Source organism: Cebus imitator, unplaced genomic scaffold (assembly GCF_001604975.1).
Source record: "Cebus imitator isolate Cc_AM_T3 unplaced genomic scaffold, Cebus_imitator-1.0 Scaffold25, whole genome shotgun sequence".
NCBI classification, from domain to species: domain Eukaryota; kingdom Metazoa; phylum Chordata; class Mammalia; order Primates; family Cebidae; genus Cebus; species Cebus imitator.
This window is the reverse complement of record NW_016107340.1, coordinates 2,512,467-2,533,305: the sequence shown is the minus strand read 5'-3', so window position 1 is coordinate 2,533,305 and position 20,839 is coordinate 2,512,467. Positions and strand designations below refer to the sequence as shown.

Below are 20,839 nucleotides of genomic sequence, written 5' to 3'. Positions count from 1 at the left end.
ACACTTTTCTTGAGCCCTTCGTCAACCACTGCAATGTCTCCCCACTGCTTTAATGGCTAGTTCTTGTATGAAAGCAGCTGTATGCCTCAGTAAAATGATAGATTGCTACATCACTGACCTTTAGTGTCATTCCAAAGTTTAAATTCCATGAGTACCCAGGGTCTATGATGAAGTAATGGCTCTAGCAAATGACTTTGTTCTCCAAATGAAAAATCAATGACTTCTAACACAGGGTCTCATTCTGTGAGCTGAGGACCCCTAGTGGGCTTTGTAATAATAACTCCTTCTGAAATAATTTTTCAGATGCATGTATATGCTGTTGTGATTAACAAAATACAGTTTCATTTAAAGTACTGTGAAAGTTACAAGGGCTTTGGTTACTGTATTTTTTTCCCAATGAAAATATTTCCAAAATATTATCACTAACTGGAAAGAACCAGATGCCTTGATATTACTCAAAAAGGGCTGTGAACTCCTGCTTTAGATAATCACCTCCAGGCATCACCTTCTCTTTTTGACAAGTGTCACCCAGAACTGTTGGACCTACTGAAAATAACAGAATTGTCCTTTAGAACTCAACCAGTAACAGAAGTGTATTGATTATGAATAATGCACTTATTTTTATCACAATACATTTTAGGATAAAAGGCATCAACCTACAAATGAGCATTTGCAACCCTTGACCAAATACCAAATGGCAGTCAGCATAACGTAGTACTAAATGACAAAATGTGCATGTTTTTCACATTGAAACTTAGGCATTCACTGGCTGTCTGTAGAAACTCCAAAGCTTATATTTGATGCAAGGTCCCATTTCAAATTTTTAATCCACTGTTCAAGAAATTCACATACACACACACCTCAGGAGTAGTATCATGGCCTGGCTCATAGGTCATATGCATAAATTCTTTTGTCCCTCTAAATGCAGTGCCATCATCTCTCTTGGACTGCCTGATTTCCAGTGCTAGTCAACTGATACAGCAGTCAGGCAAATAGCAATTCTTTAATAGAAAAAGTCTGTGATCTATATTGATAATTTTTTTTTCTTAGCATTTTTCAGCCCGACACCTACAACGATTTCAGTCAGCACTTGAAGTGTCAGACAGGGGAAGGCAAGATTTTCAGAAAACATTGGGTACAGGATGGCAATATATCCTGATGTAGATTCTCCCTCTCAGTATCAAAGGATAATTAGTGAGAAAGACAACAAATGCCTTACTTGCAGTTGCAATCAGTTAAAACCAGATAACAAATTTATACATCAATATGTTTGTAAAGATACATATGCAAGAATACATGAAATATGCAAAAATAATTTAGTATTCAATCTCAGATACACAAATGTACTTAAGAAAGAGAAGTTTTATTAGGGCAATTTCACTTTATTTTTCCATACAGCAAAGTCAACTACTGCAGTAATAATAAAATAAGCATAAAACAAATTGCAGCCCAAGACAAAATACATAATTTTAAGCAACTACAAGCAGAAAGTAAGTTGTGATTACATAATAGTAAAACCAAGCACATTTGTCCTTTCAGCAGATGAAAGTGGTAGGGTTGCTGATAAGTGCAACATTATTAACCAGCTGGAGTGAAGGCTGGATACACTAATTCATTTAACAAGTGCCCATTATCATGTTTTGCATTTTTGAGTGCTTCTGAGTTGGAAATTAAAACCGTGAAATTTGAACTGCGTTTTATTTTTCATCTGCTGAAAGAACAGGATCCTACAGCAATTAAAAAACAATCACATAACAACTATAGCTACAGTGTGCTGTTTGGTTTGCCTGTTTATGATTTAAATTTTGTGAAAGTCAATACTTGTTTTGAAGATTTTTTTTTTTGTGAACAATAAACCACTGAAATTGGCAGAAACTGATCTGAATAATATATGTTCTTAGTATAGTTCTTTCTCTCTTTTTTTGTTGAAGTTTTAAACATGCAGTAGTTTTGAAAAATGTAAGGAATATCTGATCCATGATTTCACCTTAATGGTAGAAGTACCTGCTATTTTTGGTAATGATCTTCAGGCAGATTTGGCCCCATGGAGTTTTTGTCAGTCATGAGGGTTTGAAAGGACGGCGTATCTTTCCAGCTGAAAAAATCCTGGCAAACTACAAGCTGTCCACAAGAAAGCAAAGCAACATGTTTGAAGGGGTATGGAGTGCTAACTCTGTGCCACTTTTGCAAGCAATTTTGCTCAGTCTGTCATTGTATTAGCCTTAACAAAACTCCTTGTAATTATAGACGTTTTTATTCAAAATAAGATCTTACTATTATACAGGTTTCTCTCTTTTGACTATATACAGAAGTGCAAAAAGTCAACCTTCTCTCTAGACGTCCCAACATGCTAAATTGCAGCATAATCAACCCTCAAGAGTTTGCACACACGCTATAATTTTCATTACGTAAACTTTGAGTATTTGGATTATCAACAAAAAGTCCCTTGTTCTATTTATTGATTATGCAGCTTATTTATAACAAGGCCTGATATTCAGGGATTTCAAAAATATTAAACAATATTTTAACATTTGAAATGGATACAGTAGAAAATAAATTTTATTCTAATATCTAGGATCTAGATCTTCTTATAATAACTAATTACAAACAAAATAAATCATCAAAATATTACTCAATTGTCTGCCAGGATTGTTGCGATAGCAACAACTTAACTTCTTACTTAGCAATGATTATATATTTATAAGATATCCATATAAAAGATCTTTGTTCTTTTAATGAAAACTAGACAAGAACTAACAATGACTGACATTCTTACACTGTAATATTAAATCAGTAAAATATAAATCATTTAGTTAACAATACGAATATTCATGACACTACATGTAATTCAAAACTGAGTATGTTATGAAGGAAACACTACTTTTTTTGTATTTTGAAAAATTCATCCATAAAATCTAATAAAACAATAGTCTATAAACTGAAATGGTATTCAATTGTTAATAGAAAATGAAAATCTAATAAATGTAGGAAATGAAAAACTACATTTTAACAAGAAAAATAAGTAATATTCTATAATGTAACTAACTACAATAACATGTGAAGTCACCATTACTTTCTTAACACGATTGAAATTACATTGGTATGGGTTCCAACCCGTAATGTAATAATCTAAGGCTTTAATAGATGTACAGTACAATCAGTAAAATCAACACATCAGTCTTATATTAGAAAGCATCTCTCTCAAGCATAAAAACTTGCAGTAAACTTGGAAGTATGGAAAGTTCTATAACTGAACTTTCGCTTCTCCCATTCCATACTATAACTACCAGTGACCTGGCCCCTACTTCAGCAATTTTTAGAACTGCTGAACAGAGCAAAAATATCCTTTACTAGCTGCAACATCCAAACCTCAAAAAAAGGAATTCCTTTGGATGAATCCATTCTTAAAAACTGAATGCACATCTATTTTTTAAAAATTTTGTAAAGGCTTTCTAAGGCTATAAGCAGTTAATCTGAACAAAACAAAACAAAACAAATCACATATAAAATTCACCCATGTACTTAACCCACCCAATTACTAGGTTAATTAAACATTTCCCATTTTCATATTTTGGTTTATCATGCATCTGATGACAGTGCTGCTTTCTTCTTTGTTTAGAGTCACTATTTTGAATGTGACTGTGATGAAGCATTTAAGCAAACGTGAAACCATTTCTGCAAAGCATTTATAGTCTTTTGACTTTTGACAGAGGCTATAAATAGAAGCAAAATAATTTCCTCAAACATTTTTTTGTTATTGTGTCTCAGAAATGGCAATCCCTTTTGAATAACATGTTATACAGTATAGTATGCATAAATATTAACTACAATGCTTTAAAATAATTTTACATATATCTATTATATATATATCCAGTATGTGTGAGTTTATCTGTATTGAGAGAGTTTGTGTTGTGCTGTCTATTGTTACTGTAAAGTTAAATTGGCCATTTCTGAGACAGCTTTGGTTTCAAAACAAACAAACAAAAAGAATGGTGCCCTTTGACTGATTCGAACTAGCAAATATGCAACAAAATGTGGCTCTGAAAACAATAACACTGAAGAAATAATACTCTAATTTGATGTACAGTCTATGGCACTTCATGAGAATCCTTAACAACATGGTACTTAAAGCCATGATGTGCTTTAAAATATACACAGTTGTGGTTTTGCTTGGCACATTCATCTCTGTCAGATCCCTCCCTCACCACGTGTTACAATCTATTACATTAAAAATATTACTCTTAAACAAAAATGACTGTGCATGCACGCTCTCATCTATAATGGCAATTTTAAATACAAGGTGCACCTTTGTTATTTGTAAACCTTGAAAGAAAAAAACTTATTCTTTAAAAATTATATCTTGGTCTACAGACGTACCAATACATAATAGAATCATGGTTACACCATAGTCTGTCTTTTCAAGATGGCATGAATATATAGGAAACTAATTAGGTATGCATCTTTTAATGCATAACTCTGTGCTAGAAAAGAAAGACAATGTTGTTCTTTTAGACAGGAATATCACCTCAGCACAAATATCAATTAAATGTACAAAGTGTATAGGCAACAGTGTGCAGTGGATTTCCATGTTGTCTTTTCTTCTGGTTAACATGCAATATGTGGATGTCTTGTGGCTGAGGGACTTTTGTGTGTGTTGCTTGACGATATATACAATATGGCTAATGACCTCGTCCTTTACTCTAACCAAGCACACTGTCCTTTCCTCTTTAGCATGATCTACAAGGGAGAAAGAGATAATATTTGTTAAAAAAGATAATAACTAAAAGCAGTTTCTAAAAGCAGTTTCTAATATACACTTAACATGAAAATTTTCTTTCTGATTAACCAGTATATTCACAAGTTATTATATCTTCATATAAAAACAAAAACCCTTTCACAAGTGCAGGCAGATCAAAATTTGTCTATCATCTCTATATGAATGGAATAACATGTACAGTCTAATAAAACTGTTGAATGTGCTCAAAAATTTACCAAACCTAAGCTCAAAGTATAAAATACTTTTGCAGAATCAAGGGGCATAATATATCAAGCTCTTTTTTAGCATCACTGTTCTAAGGCAAAATTTAAACTTCTTTTCTGAAGTTTAATAAGGTTTCAAGAGCAAAGGTCTGGTTTACAAAATGAAAATTCATGTAATACATTCTATTAAACAAGATTCGTTCTATTTGGGTGCTTGATTAGCAGAGTACATGTTTGAAAAAAAAAATAATGATACTTTAAGTGATAGCTTTGGATAATTCAGTTTGTCAAGCTTTTCTCTCCTAAAGCTAAGAAAATAAAAATAATCCTTTATGAATTATGGAATTATCACTCATGAATTAAGTTTTAATAGATAGTACAATGTACTTGTGAATTAACAGTTCCAGTTTTGACATGAAATTTGTTCCCATCAGGGAATCTTTACATATATTAAAAGTAAGCTTCAAAATACAACCTTGAAAATGAAAGCAATCACCATCTAGTGACTTAAAACCAGTTTAAACATTGCAACTCCTTATGAAGATGAACATTTGTTAAATGAACAGAACACTAAGAGCTTAAGCTTCAATACAGACAAACCCACTGGTTTGCTAATTACTGTGGGAATCTTTTTCAACCGGGATTATTGCTAAGAAATAGAATACAGTTAAATATATACATACCAAACACACCTAATTGACTATAAGAGCTTGAAACAGATTTTTTTAGCATGACAAACTCTTCTTCTAAACCTACAACACTACAAAGTAATGCTGCTTCTTCTAAAAATGTGGCTATTGTTCAGAATCATGAACCTTTTTATTAGAACTGCTTTGAGAAGGTTTATGAACTAGACAAAAATAAATTTTAACAATTTAATTTATGATTGCAGCATGTCTTTGGAATACTTCTCTGAGTCTATCATTTCTTTCTTAAGTGGCTCTCGAATTCTGCCTTTCCTCCTTTTGCATGGGCTCTGACTTTGGTCAGCTTTTAACATCACAAGAGTCTCTGAGTTGGTTCCCAGCCATCACTGTCTCCTGACTTGGCACACTGTCCTTATTCTACAAGGCCTTTACACCTCCATTCTTTTTAGAACATCACCTTCATTATCCAAATTCAATTGTTTGCAGATCCTGTTGGGAGTAGTTGCTCCTTCATCTTTGCTCCAAGAGAAATTTCTTCAAACCTCTCTTATTTTAATGTATTATCTTGAAATTCCTTACATCTTTATCTTATTGTCTATTCATCTTTATCTCCTTGCCATGATAACTAACACAAAGTAGCACCAAAAACTCATTTGTAAATATGTTAATAAACAAATAAATGAAAGGAAGCAATAGAAAATGGTCACCCATCTTAACCAATTTCAGTTTTAAATGTAATGTCTCTCACTAAATAGAAAAATAAGTACCTAACAAGCATCTGAGCACATGTTATAACTTGAATGCACACCTACTGGACAAAACATATGCCTATGGATGAAAAATGGGCACCTTTGTAAGTATTTAAGACAGCGTTTTAAAGGCAAAACACAAGACTTTTTAAAGACAAAATACAAGACTTTTAAACCATGCAGAGTTATATAATCCTCCGAGGTAACTAAAGTACTTAAGATTTATATGAATATGGAGATTTGTGTGTACGCATATATGTGATGTGTATATATTTATTTCAAGTCAGACTCATTTTTTTTTTTTTTTTTTTGAGACAGGTCTTGCTCTGTTGCCCAGGCTGGAGTACAGCATGGTGCAATCATGGCTCATTGCAGCCTCACCTCCTGGGCTCAAGTGATCCTCCCACCTTAGCCTCCATAGTAGCTGGAACTATAGGAGTGTGCCACCACACTAGCTGATTTTCTTTTGTATTTTCTGTAGGATAGGGTTTTTCACCATGTTGCCCAGGCTAGTCTCAAACACCTGGGCTCAACCAATCCACCCACCTCAGCCTCCCAAAGTGCTTGTATTACAATCATGAGCCACCACGCTTAGCCAAACTCATTATATTCTCATGCCCCTGTGTATGGTGATGCATGGGATGAAATGAGTACATAGTCTCATTTAAGGTTTAGCCAAAGAATAAAAAAAAAATAATAAGTGATGATCTACACCAGGCATCAGCCAAACTACTGCCTGTGGGCCAAATGTGATGCACTGCCTGTTTTTGTAAATAAAGTTTTATTGGAACACAGCCACACCCATTTGTTTACATGTGGTCTCTGGCTGCTTTAATGATACAAATAGAGTAGTTGCAACAGAAACTATATGGACCACACAGCAAAAATACTTACTGTCTGACCCTGCAAGAAAGTTTGCCAACCCTTGATCTATAGTCTCTAATTATTTTTTGCTCATATGTTTTCTTTAGGCTTGTGTTTATTTCTAATCTGAAATTTAAAAAAAATTACTTTCTCTTGGTGTTTTGTATATGTGATATTAACATATTTGTTATAAATATGTCTGATAAAATTCCTCACAATCCATTTAAAATAAAAATGTGACCTATATATAAATATTTTCTCAGAGATTTTACAAAATTTTAAGTGCACTATACAATTGCTATCTTTAAAAAAAACCACCACAAATATGCAACTATATATTTCATAATGAACTTACTGTTTAGTGATGAAAATTCTACATCTGGGTAACATACTTGTGGCTAGTCAGATGTTCGGCAGATATTATGGGTATCTAGCAAATAAAAAATTATTTAATGAATGATCCATGCAAGCAAGCCAACAATCAAGAGATTACAACATTTTAATATTAAATTTTTAAAGAAAAGTGAAATTCAGCTGTGAGGTGAATAGTCCTTATCTGGTCAACATAACAGTAAGTTAATGTAAACTTAAATGCCAAAGTAGCAACTAACTTTTTAAAATCTTCATGTTAAATTCTATTCTATAAATGTTACCAGTTTTTAGGAAATAAGATAAGTAAAACTATCAAAAATTCATGCAGAGCAGTAATTGAAAGAAGCCCTTTTTGTTGGCCTACACACACACACACACACACACCCCTGTGGTTTCAGTTACTTAGTAATCATCCTGAAATCAGATAAGGAAACGTCTTGCCTATTTTTGTGCAACCAAATTTCTAACATTTTCATTCAAATTAGGGTGTCTAACTTTTTTTTCCAAATTAAAAATACAAGGTAAGCATTATAAAGCAGTAATTAAAAAGAACTAGGTAAGAGCATAGGTTTATTACTTCAGAACATATTTCTGAATCCTAATGGCACCTTTTATTGTATTTTAAATGGGCAAGATAACTTGAGAGAAAATACAATAAGAAACCAATACAGAGTTGACTTATTTCAATAGTCCCCAAAGTTAAGAACTTCAAATTAGTAGTTTGATTCTTCAACCCAAAATTAATGGCTGCTAACCTGAGAGAGGCAGCACAATAGATTGAGAGTGTCAGAGGACTAAAGGCACGGGTTCTACCCCAAGAGATCTATTTAATGGCTGTGTGACCCTGAGCAAAGCAACTCATTACTCTATGCTTAACTATCTTCTATAAAATGACACTAATCCCATTTCATCAATGCTGTTGGGAGAATAATGAAATCACATACACAAAGGCATTTTGTTGTTTTTTTCAATTTAGACATCTTAGACTAATTCAACATACTACAATCCACAGTCTGGCGTGTATATTAATATGTCCCTGTTTTATTTTCAGTTCTCAGCTGACATTTTTACACAATTTTACAGCATTGGCAAATGGCACGAAAATGTGCTCCAAGCATAATGAAGCTTCTCATACCATTTTTCCTGCTGCTGCAGGACAGGATGTTGCACCCAACAGTGTAGAAGCATCAAGGATGGGGCTGTCGAAACATACCAAGGACCTTCAACACCAATCGATGCAGATGAAGGGCCAGCTATAAACTTCTGCATGCATGCAGGCTGCATTTTGTGGCATCAGCTATTTCCAGCATTGCTAATGTACTGTAGGCATATACATATGTATGTATATGTAGATATAATATATGTGTGTATATATATATCCATTCCCTTTTCTTTCCTTTGGTTGTCAAATAGTATGAAGACCCAAGATTATGCATGAAATGGTCACAGCACAATGCAAAAAGTAAAGTGTCCCCTACAACCCAGGTGGCCAAGGGCATGTTGAAATTTGCTCTGCTATAGTTCTGCTTACACCAGCAATTCTACAGTCATATACGATATACGCATGAGAGTTCTTTATCATTGATTTGTAACTGTAGATGGATTGTATTGAGTCCATCACGACAGTTCGACCAAAAATTACTTATTAACATGCCACATAAGCACAATCAAGCATTCTTGTAAATGAGTCTGATGTGTTCATGTAAATCCAGAGATATTTTGAGAAGCTTCTGAGAAATTAATGATTCTTTGCCAAGAAGCGTTTAAAGCTTGACTGAAACTTGAAATCCATTTTTTTTTGTATTCTGATTTTGAAAGTTTTTAATGGTTATACTAATAGCTGAATATTCTTCATCAACAGTATATGATGTATTGTGGAACAAGGGTAGCTACTCCTCACAGCAATAACAACAAATTGATGTCTCAATTGGTCTTCCCTTCCCAAGGGGGAATATGTTGATTCTCATCTGATACTGATTCTTTTGAGATTAATTTGGCCACATTTAATCTTCATCTATGGATTATCTGAAATTTGGCTTGGCTCTAAGTTTTTTCTTACACTGTCAACTCTATTGAAGCCCAAATCTACTTCATATAAATAAAACTTGAAATTAACCAGTATTTTCTGAAAATATTTTTAAGTAGAGTCAGAAAATGCTGGGTGAATGAATGTCAATTTTTAAATTTTAAATATTTTAAATCATCAATTTTAAATAATTATTACTGTATATCATAAGATTTAAATTTATGAAACAAATCCCTTTCACTTAAAAGCATCTCAAATAATTGTTACTCTATAAACTTGCACGGAATACAGAATGATTGTCAATTTGTCATACTTAATTTACTTTTTTTTTCCTTCATAAATCTCCAACATTTATGCCGGTTAATTGTAGAAATAAGAGCACTTGTATTTTTCTTTCACTGAAAGCATTCAGAATAAAAGCTTGGAAATGATGTCTACAAACAATTTATTTTGCATAAGCTTATTAAATGATTCATATTATAACCAATTTATAACAAACTCTATTTACAAGAATGGTCATTTGTGGCATATATCATACATTTAAATATTTTATTTTTTATTAATCATTTGGGCAAGAACTGAGAAACTGTATATATCAAATGTTTTAAATAAAAACCTTAAAATGATCTCTATTTTTGATTGGTCAAAATACCTGCACAATTGGTCGAAACCAATGAGAATTGCTTGTGTAAATATCATTTTAGTAGCTTCAGAAATGGAGCTGCGACAACTTTGGAGCACTTATAAATGGCATAAAAGCATTCTGCTGCTCATCATAGAGAGAATGTGTAGGCCAACAAGAGGTATCTTTGAAACCCCATGCTTATTAAAGCACCCTCTACAGCCCTCACGTACACACGATTCCCACTGACCTCAATGGGAAATCCACGTGCGTAAGGGCTGTTGGATTGAGCCCTATTAGAGTTGTTTTTTAAGAAACAAAGCTGTAAATTAGCAAACCTGGTTGGCTGTGGCTGTTGCAGCGAAGGGAACACTTGTGGCAGATGTTGTTGCTGCGGACACAGTGGCTGGCGTAGCACCGTGCACCATGGGAACTTTCGGAGGGAAAATCATATAAGCGAACATACAGAAGAGTGTAGCAATATGGAAACCATGGCAACATGGAAGAGATAATTGGGCATGGTATTTATCACAGCAATAAGCCATGTGACAGGACATCATCACCAGCGAGTGACATGCAATCACAGCGCAAAGCAGGACAACATTCCAAGGAGAGAAGGGGAGGAGGGATGAAAGAGAAAAAAAAGGGGGGGGAAAAGCTTGTTACCATCAAATCAAGAAAATTGACACAAACAGGCTTAATTTGCTAAGTCAAAAACAAGAATTTTATATAGTGTTCATAGACATTTAAAATCTAAGTCAAAGTACAAGTATTTACTTAATATATACAGTTATCTGTTTGAATGAAAGTATTTTTTTCTCATTTACCATTATAAAAATATACAGTATATTACTTTTATGAAACAGATTTTTTTTTTTTTTTTTTACACACCAGAACTCATAGTCCAATCAAAATCCACCAAAGGTGACTAAAGGAAACTGTTGTGTGTAAAGAAAACATTTATGTGAGTCCATGTCAATTAAATAGAAAATGACATTTAATTGACAGGTGTTAGTAAAAGGGAAATGGACTTACCCAATAGATATAAGTTAAACTTAGCAGTGGATTTTGAGGGGCTGTGAGGTACATCATAGGTTTAAGATAATCAAGAAACAAAGCTGGCACCTACCAACACTTGTAGCGGGTGTCATGCACAATATTGAGCCTGCCCATCATGCATTGCAACAGGAAGGTGGATTTGAAAAGGGAAAAGAATTAAAACATCCCATCACACGTGTAATTAGAAAATTCATTTGAACAAAGAAGAAAAATTGTTATTATGGGAACAGTGGCATGTAACTGTCAGCACAATCAAATCATACAACAGCACAGTGATCAATTAGAACTAGTCTCAAGTGAAGAATAAAAGCCAGTTTAACTGTGTGCTGGTACACTTTGTTTCTCTTAATTGTTGTCTATAAGCAAAATATTTTGGAAGTAATTTAAATCCACTTCATTATTTTAAAAATACTATTGTAATCTGTTTTGTTTTAATCTGATTACTAACCATCTGGTTGCTTTGCTATTTGACTTTAACTTATGAATGCCTTAATATTTCCTTTATATGAAGCACATACTAACTTATTATTTATTATTAAATACTAAATAACTCAATATACAAAACTGACTTAAAAATTTAATGAAACCCAAACATTTATTTTATTCCTTTTATTTTCCTGTTCATTGTAGTGGCAACCATATAGACATGGAAAGGGTTGTGATTATTCATACAGAATTTGTATTTGGAGGGATACCAAGCAATAAATTACACATAAAAAAGTGAAATTTCTGAATTTCCTTAGTTTGAAATTAAAATGTAGGAAAATAATTAAGAGGGAATATAATTTCTTGTAAGGATCAAATTGGTTTACTTCATGTTATCCAGGAAATCAGAGTTGTTTTCATTGCTGGTTTAGACCTTCAAGACTTCTGGGAGCAGCAAATGTTCAACAAAATTTCACACATAAGAAACTGCTAATTATACTTCAATAAAAAACTTGAATGGGAGATAGTGAAGATACATACATCACATATGGGGTGTTAGCACTGATGCTGACAATTGTTCAACCATGATAAGTAAAAATAAACGGTGCATCTATAGATAGTTCCTGTTCTCTGTGACATGTAAATATTGAAAATTTAACTTATTTTACCAAGTACAGGGCACTTTCCCGTATGCAGAACTACTGTTCTTTCTATGGGATTATTTTAGAATTCTAAGTTTTAAAATATCAAAGGATTTTATATTTCCATCTAAATCTTGGCATATCCTGTTTAAATACTAGCAGCATCTGGGATGAACATTTGTTAGAAAAGTATCTGCCAAATGCATCTTGTCAGAGATGGCCCTATAAAATAAAGCTGCCATTGAGAAACTCAACTGAAACATGGATTACTTAACTGGCATCCCTGTAACAGCTGCAATTAGTTTGTTATCACAATTAGACTGTGGGCACAGTGATCAATGATTAAACTCTGTAATGAATCTGGGGACACATCGTATCAGGTAGAATAATATTATATTGACAAGCATTATGACACTTGAAGATCCCTGTCATTTGCTACTACTACTGAGTCAAAGACTTGTGAAAGACAAACAGAAACAAGCCAGTAATAACAAATAAGTTATAATAATTTGAGACAGTAGAACAAGCAAAACTTAATACTAGATCTATATCTTATAAAATCATTACTGTCTTAATGGTAGGGTGAGAGAATTGGAAAAGAAACGACAAATGAAAAAGAATAATGTGATAATTAAGGAATATTAAAGCCAGTTTAAATACTGTACAGGTTATATATTTCAGTTATTTATTATTATGCTGAGATTTGCCTACTGTATTTCATCCCATGCATAATTAAGCCTGCACATGCTGAAAATGAGTTAACCTTATACTATCTCTCTAAAACCCTAAAGCTTTTGATTTGAATTTTAATTTGAGTTATCTTCCTCATTACCATTATAACCAATGCACACAGTTTTGAGAGGGATTTGCAGCAAATAAACATAAGGCAGCAATGATAATACTAGCCAGGGTGCAGTAACTCACAAATATGAGAACATAATGCTGTAGGACCCACTTACCAAAAACGAAAATCACTTTTGAAATGACCATAATTTCCATCTTTACATGGGTTGATTTATTAATAATAATAATGTGCAAATGGCCAACTTAAATTTTTCCTCAATTTTCAGCACAAAGCAAAATTTAAGTGAATGTATTTGTCAATTTCCAATTTTCCCTACAAAGATATCTGCAGAGCAGAATGGTGTATTTCTAAGAAATGTGTTATTTTAATTGCACAACTTTTTAAATCAAAAATTTTAATTGATATGTATGAAAATGTAGGAAAAACTAGGATAAAAACTTACAAATAAGATGTATGCATAGTTAAAATTACTTGAAATAGAAGGGAAATAAGTAGAAGAGAGAAAAAGAATTGTAATAAAGATTTAGTTGGAAGTTAGAATTTTGATGTAATACTTCAGGCCTATTTAGGTTGATTATAAGTGTTAAGCTGATTAAGATCTACTAAAAATGGTGCATATCATTTTAAGACTAAAAGTTAACAATCAGTTGGATTATTTTCAAAATTGGTATCCAAACAGTACTTTTAAAATTTTTATTATAAATAGTATATAATTATGAATGACTATATTTATTAATGATACTAAATTCTATAAACACAACCCCACCTACCCCCACCCTTATACCTACACACCACCACCTAAGAAAGTTTCCTGGCCTTTTGTTGCCTTATTCTTGGTGGGGTTGTAATGCAAGCCAAAGTAGAATTTGTTTAAAGCCAACGTATTTTTAGAACTGTTACAACTCATAAGCTAACCTTGATTGAGGGAGATATGCTAGAGAGGGAGACGAGAGGTGTGCTTCTGAAGATGGTAAGTAGGAAAAAATGGTGATGTAGGGCAGAGAAAAAAAATGCCTCAAGACTGAAGTGGTAGGCAGTGTGCAGCTCCACAGGTAGCTGGGTAGGTAGCCTGTTCTTTCACAACAACCCTACAGACACAGGCCCTCAAGGGGACGGGGGCCTGCAACTCACAGGACAAGGAAGCCTATACCCAAGGCAAGCACAGAACCCTTGGAGTACCTGCCTTCGAGAGCACTTGTACATAGGCAATGATTTTACCAGCAGTGAGCAGCGGTGACTGAGGAATGAAGAATGAAGGATGCATAGCCTGTCTGAGAATACCAGACTGCACAAGACGTCACTCAAAGGAAGGTCAGGAGAGACAGGAGCTGGGGGATGGAGTCCTGGATTCCCAGTTATGCCTATTATTTCTCTCAACCCAGGGAGATGGAGATTAGAGATCAGAGCTAGACTTAATTTAATTTCAAGGTAAAAAATTATGTAAAGGAAAGTGGTATTTCTTATACACCCTAATTTCATGAGTGAAAATTCATACCTGTAACATAGATAGATCCTAAATTATGCATAATATCTACAAATAATCCATCTGGTCCTGAAAGGGGAAGGTTAAAACAAGTATATATCTAAATTTGAAAAAACAAAACTTCAGTATGAATTTAACCTAATACTTAATTATCTTTAAATGAGGTGGAAGGTGTAAAGCACCATGGAGTTAGGTGATCAGTAAGGGCTATTCCACTCTCCCAAATCATTTTTAAGGTGTTCGTGTAATCAGCTCATAGATACTGGGAGACTAACCCAGGTTAGCCTGACCTGACTTCAAGTTATACTTAAATCTAAACCTTATAAAAGCCATTTAACTTGGCTTTTCACTGTACCTCATTAGGCTTCAAATTACTCATTGGTAAAATGAAAATATTAATGCCAACCTTTTGGGCGTTGTAAAAAAAAATGAGATAATGTGCACAAAGCACTCAGTGTAGCATGGAACGAGAGCAACCATTCAATAAAAAGTAGCTCTTTTGGACAAAATGTGTGAAACAACTTGGCCTAAGGTAATAGGGAATTGTACAGCTTGGAACCGAAGGGTACAGTATGTGTCCTATCTAGAGGTTTTACATTTAGTTTTCATTTAAACACTCTTAAACAAACAAACATTTTTCTAGATACTAGATTTTACCCTTGGGCCATGAGTTTGCAATCCTTCACATAAATACTGGTATACTATGTGGCATACAATCAATATTTATTATTGAATAAATGGAAATATGGGTGGATACATAAATGGGTGGATGAATAGATGGATGGAAAACAGAAGGATAGGGGAAGGGAGGAAGGAAACAAAGATAAAGAGAGGAAAGAAGATGGGAGGACAGAATGATAGGAGGATGAATGGAAAGATGGCTGAATGATGGTTAGATGGGTAATGTCACGTACACAGTAAATCCAATTATGTTCTTAAAGTATGTAGTAATTTTTCTTAGCTAGCTGGCTGGCTGGCTTGTCACTGCACCCTGATCTTTTGCCAGCAACCTACTCTGTATATGCAGTCACCTGCTTTAAGAATTTAACCATGCTTCACTGTAATTTGAATAAAATAGATCTATATATCAGAATTATCATTGAAGCAACAGACTATAGATCTCTAAAATTTGAGCTGCAAAAAAATAAAAGAATTCTATTTTCTTCCCAGTCCCAATAAAATCTTCAGAGTATACCTTCCAAATTACATTGTGATACTAATTCCTTGATCATATAATTCTTCTGTATTATTTGTCTGCAGAACAACCAAACTTTGGAGAATGAAATTCCTTTTCTCCCAGATATTAGACATGAGATCATATGTGAATTTGTAGTAAGATTTCCTTTAGTTCTGAAAGGGTGTTTTTAAAAATCTGAATTGCAGAAATTTAAATATTGAGAAATTTGACATATAAGCACACAGGTGTCCAGAATATCTGGGGAAAAAAATCATAAGACACAGCAACACTGTACATCAGGGCTACTGTGTTAGGTTTTACAGGTTTGTATAACCAACCCTATGAGGTATATACGTAATCAACTGTGGTTTACATAGACTATGATGTAAATGGTGCTACAAAGGGTTTGTAGTACACCAGGTACAACCTGCCTAGGCAGACAATCCTTTGAGGTGAGAAAGGCAAAGTCTGAACATTGACAATACTCTTTAGACTCAGCCTGTGCTCCCCTGTGCCTCCCAGATCCCATAACTCCCAATTTGTTTCTTGCTTCACTTGTGTTTCCTGCCTGAACCCTGAGGCTTTTGCATTTACATTCCCTGCATTAGACTTTTTTCCTTTTTGACTGTCTGACAAAGTGGTGGGGCAGAAATAACGATGATTTATCCATTTTAACCTTTTCATGACATAGGGTCAATTTTTTTGCACACAGGTACATATTATATAATGAAAACACTTGTAAATAATCATGGAGTCACTACCTACTTCTGATTATGTGATTAATAAAGGTCAACCTGCTGCTTTAGGCCGTTATAACTAAGTTGCAAAAAATGTCATGTTACTTATATTGATTATATTTGAGAAATATATATATGCGTATGTGGGTGTGCGCACATGTATGTGTATATATACACATAAATAATTTTATTTATTTATTTATTTATTTATTGGAGATGAGTCTTGCTCTGTCACCCAGGCTGGAGTACAGTGGCATGATCTCAGTTTTCTGCAACCTCTGCCTTCTGGGTTCAAGTGATTCTCCTGCCTCAGCCGCCCGAGTAGCTGGGATTACAGGCATATGCCACCATGTCGGGCTTATTTTTGCCTTTTTAGTAGAGACAGGGTTTCACCATGTTGGTGGCCAGGCTGGTCTAAAACTTCTGACCTCAAGTGAGACACCTCCCAAAGTGCTGGTATTACAGGTGAGGGAGCCACTGTGCTTGGCTTATATTTGAGAAATATTGATCAAGAATGAATATCTCTGATGCAAAATGCATTGCAATAAATGCAAATATATCTTAATATTTTCAGCATATTTCAGTTAATGTAGATTTTGTTTAAATTAGCAGTGCTTAACCTAGAACAGAGAGACAAGTATGATTCTGATTTATGATTGAGTTTATTATTTTCCTAATTTGACCTTTACCTATCATCTTTGGTTCTATCCACAGACAAAAAAACTATTCTAGGGAGATACTAGTATCACAAATAAGGGCCATTGTACCATATAACTGATGGTTATTCTTATTTAGAAAAAAAACTATAGTCATTTGAATGTTGAAAAAACTAATGTGAAACCTACTTGATAAAATAGATTATTTCAGCTTTCTTCAAATAGCATAGATTTGTTGTTTAGACTTTAGTAGAGAAACTATCATATTTTTTAAAGACTAGCCAAGTGCAGTAGCAAGAAGAGGGGAGTGAGTAGAGGAGTTCAATCTGTAACTGACTGTGAACAATCAATTGAGATAACTCACTACCATTGGTCTAGCCAAAACTGTCATTTCTCATGGTAATGTTTTAGCCAATAAAATATACTGACAAAAATAAGTTTTAATTTCTTCAAAGAGATTATGGTAGTTACATATAATCCCTTGAAACCTTATCTGCTCGTCTGACTACAGAAAAGCTGATGGATTGTTTGTTGGAAGCAGTGAAAATCTAGGGACACAGCAACTTCCACAAGAGCAAGAAGATTAATTTCTGGAAATTTCTGAAAAACTACAGATGTTGAGAAGAAAGTTATAATATTACAAAATGTAAGAGAAGTGTGAGTTTTCCCTCAGAATGCTGCAAATACACTACAGGTCAAAATGATTTAATTTTTGTTCCAATACGGACAAACTGCAGCTTGATAGATACTATCACAAGTATAAATATCATTTTGTACATGTGTCTGGGGCACTGGCTATTTCAGCTAGTGGAATATCCTACTTAATTGTTACTTCATATTTATTCTACATATGGATGGCTGATTTTCAAAGATGCACTGTATAAAATGTTATGGTTAGTAGTAAAAACTCATATAGATGTAATTTATTATTTTGTTCATGAATCAAAAATAAATTCGCATTCTGTTATAGCATTATGAACCTAATACACTGTAAATACTGCCAAAATAGTTGAATATAAAATTGGGAGCTGGATTTTTGACATATATATCTATTCAATTTAATTAATAAAATAATTTTATTAAATAAATGTCTAAAATCATGGTATTCTGAAAATAAGGGTGAAATAAGAGGAAAGTGAGATTAGAGTTTCTGATTAGTAAAATTCCAGATAATAATTAGTTTATATGTATTTTCTGAAATAAATTCAGAGTGAATAAAAAGAGTAAATTTCCAGGCAATTAAATGAGTAGCTAGTCTGTGTTTTAATCTTTGAAATCTGTGTGAATAATTCCAGATTATGTATATATTACCAAATTGAAAATGAGCTGAAACCACAAATGGAGAACTCCATAATAAATGTAAACATTGCTGAGCCCTTAGGGCTACTTCAATATTAGCTTAGGAAGAGTAATAATTTTAAGCAATGTACTGATTGATGTCAATAAGAGCCCTTTTTAAGAGCTCCAGAACACAAAGTCTTTTTTCATTCTTGACCTTGTAAACAAAACGGCTGAAAAGTAAAAATCAAAACTGAAAGTGTCATTTCATATTATTTAAATTAATTCTATGGAATAATGAAGGCAAAAGGGTCTTACAGCAAGAAAGTAAAAAATAGCTTGACAGACATATAACAATGTTGAGGAAAGAGAAAAAAAAGAGAACCATATTTCATTTCCAAATTACACAAACACGAATAAATATATAAAATACCACTGATCCTTAAACCATATTTCATTAAGCTAAAATCTTTAGTCTTTAAGGAAAACCACATGAGATACCTTAGATAAGTTTCCATCATTGACCACCTTACCTGACACCTCATCTATAAATACAAACAAACTTGGGGTGTGGTTTATCTGCTCTAACAGTAAGGACTCTCTGTGGATTGTCAGATTAATTTATTAAGAAACCCCACCCCTTACCTGGTGGGAGAAATGCTGTATGCTGTTGTAACTGCATGTTGGCTAGAGCCTGTTGGTATTGGAAAATACCAGTGTTAAAGACTGCGGTGGCACCGTTGGTTTTTTCAAGAGCAGGCCTCTTTGGTAATGGGGGAAGTACAGCTTGAGGAATTCCCTGTTTAGTGAATGAGTATAAAAAACAAATACCAGTAAAAAGAGAAAAAGAAAAAAGAAAAATCAGTCGAAGGCTAAAATTGTTAGGAAGCATGAGCAAGCAAGCAGCAGAGCACTTAACTACCCGAGGGAAAAAAAAATCAGTGAACAAAAAATTAAGGAAAAAAAAAAAGCAAGATAAAAGCTTTAAAGGAAGCATTATTTTTGTCCAAACCAAAATCTCACTAGTACGAGAGTACATGTTATAATGAGTTAAAGTGCTTTATGTCCCATAATGCTTCAGGCTTTCTGTGAGAAGCCACTGATTTGGGAAAAGAAGAAAAGCCGCACTGAGAGCTCCATGAGGATTGACAAGTATAAGCAATGTTAATAGTTAATTGTACAGAGTGACTGAAACAGATAAAATAAAAACTAACCCCACTCTGCTCCTCCCCCCAGATCTACCTAGACATGCAAATGTCCCAGAGCATGCAATTTTTTTTTCTTAAATCCTGAACTATAAATATTAAAATGTAAATAACTCTACCACTAAAGCCATGCTAACCAAACAGGTACATAAATATACATTCAAAAGTACACTCTTTACGTCCTCCAACTATTTCTTTAGAACATTCTACAATGTAGTTAACTGAATGTGGGCTGCTGGGCTTTCAGAATCTTTCACTGTATGTTATCCATCTATGTACTTAGATTATAGTCTTTCTACTAATTTTGTCAGGAAACCACACTCAGTTTTTTCATTGTACTTTACAACTCTATAACAGAAAAAAGGATATATATTTTAAAGTTGATTTAAAAAAAAAAATTTGTATCTACAATAAAGCTACATGCCAAGCTAAAAGGTGAAAGGTCATAGTACCAGGTCAAAGGTTGCCTCGAGGGGTCGCTTCAGTGATTTGACAGCCGACTGAGTCTTAATTAGCAGGCAGCGAGCACATGATGGCAATGGGCCAGTGGGGTTCAAGCGCATTAACATAAACAGCAAGCAGAGGTGCATCATGGGGGCAGCAGTGCATTTTTGGGTAGGTGAGAAAAAACAAATAAAAAAACAAATCATCGGAATGCCATATACAACGAATAACAAGACTAAGCATGCACAATAAAGGCACTACTGAGTTGTTATTGGGAGGATAAACTCCTCTTTGTAGTTAATTACAAACAAGATACTCTAACAGAAAAAAAAGAGTGAAAGGAAGAGAGGAGGAGAGAGTCTGCCTTCTGTATTTTTGCTCAAGTATCCATAAACAAACACAGAAAAGATCTCTCTCGTGACTATTTCACTGTGTTATGAAATACTACACAGTGACTTTTAAAATGAATATTTCATTGATTTAAGTCATGTATTTAGGTAAAAAATGACTACATTAAAACAGCTAAGCAAAGAACAAAGAATGGGCTCATTAAAATCAGCTATTAGATCACATTAAAATTTACCTTGAGAATAGTTTCGTAGCTATTCTTAATGATCTAATTTTTAACTCCTTGAGTACTACTGTCTCTCTCCTTTCTATATAATGGC

At 33.7% G+C, this 20,839-nt stretch overlaps 1 protein-coding gene across 50 annotated transcripts in view; it reads right to left on the bottom strand.

Annotated features, from left to right (window-relative positions):
• Window positions 1-1,344: 1,344 nt before the first annotated feature.
• The window catches only part of MBNL1 (muscleblind like splicing regulator 1), a 205,944-nt gene continuing 186,449 nt past the window's right edge, over window positions 1,345-20,839 (bottom strand). For 9 of the 50 annotated variants that reach the window (XM_017522895.2, XM_037736440.1, XM_037736438.1 and 6 more), the window contains 5 exons: window positions 19,168-19,321; window positions 11,390-11,425; window positions 10,599-10,693; window positions 7,596-7,670; window positions 1,367-4,737 (listed from right to left, as the gene is read on the bottom strand). In XM_017522895.2, coding sequence (XP_017378384.1) covers window positions 7,614-7,670; window positions 10,599-10,693; window positions 11,390-11,425; window positions 19,168-19,321 — 342 coding nt within the window. In that variant the 3' untranslated portion in view covers window positions 1,367-4,737; window positions 7,596-7,613. Of the gene's footprint in view, window positions 4,738-7,595; window positions 7,671-8,747; window positions 8,812-10,598; window positions 10,694-11,389; window positions 11,426-19,167; window positions 19,322-20,179; window positions 20,234-20,839 lie in introns of all 50 variants that reach the window. The other 41 variants (XM_017522891.2, XM_017522872.2, XM_017522874.2 and 38 more) reach the window with 16 other exon arrangements.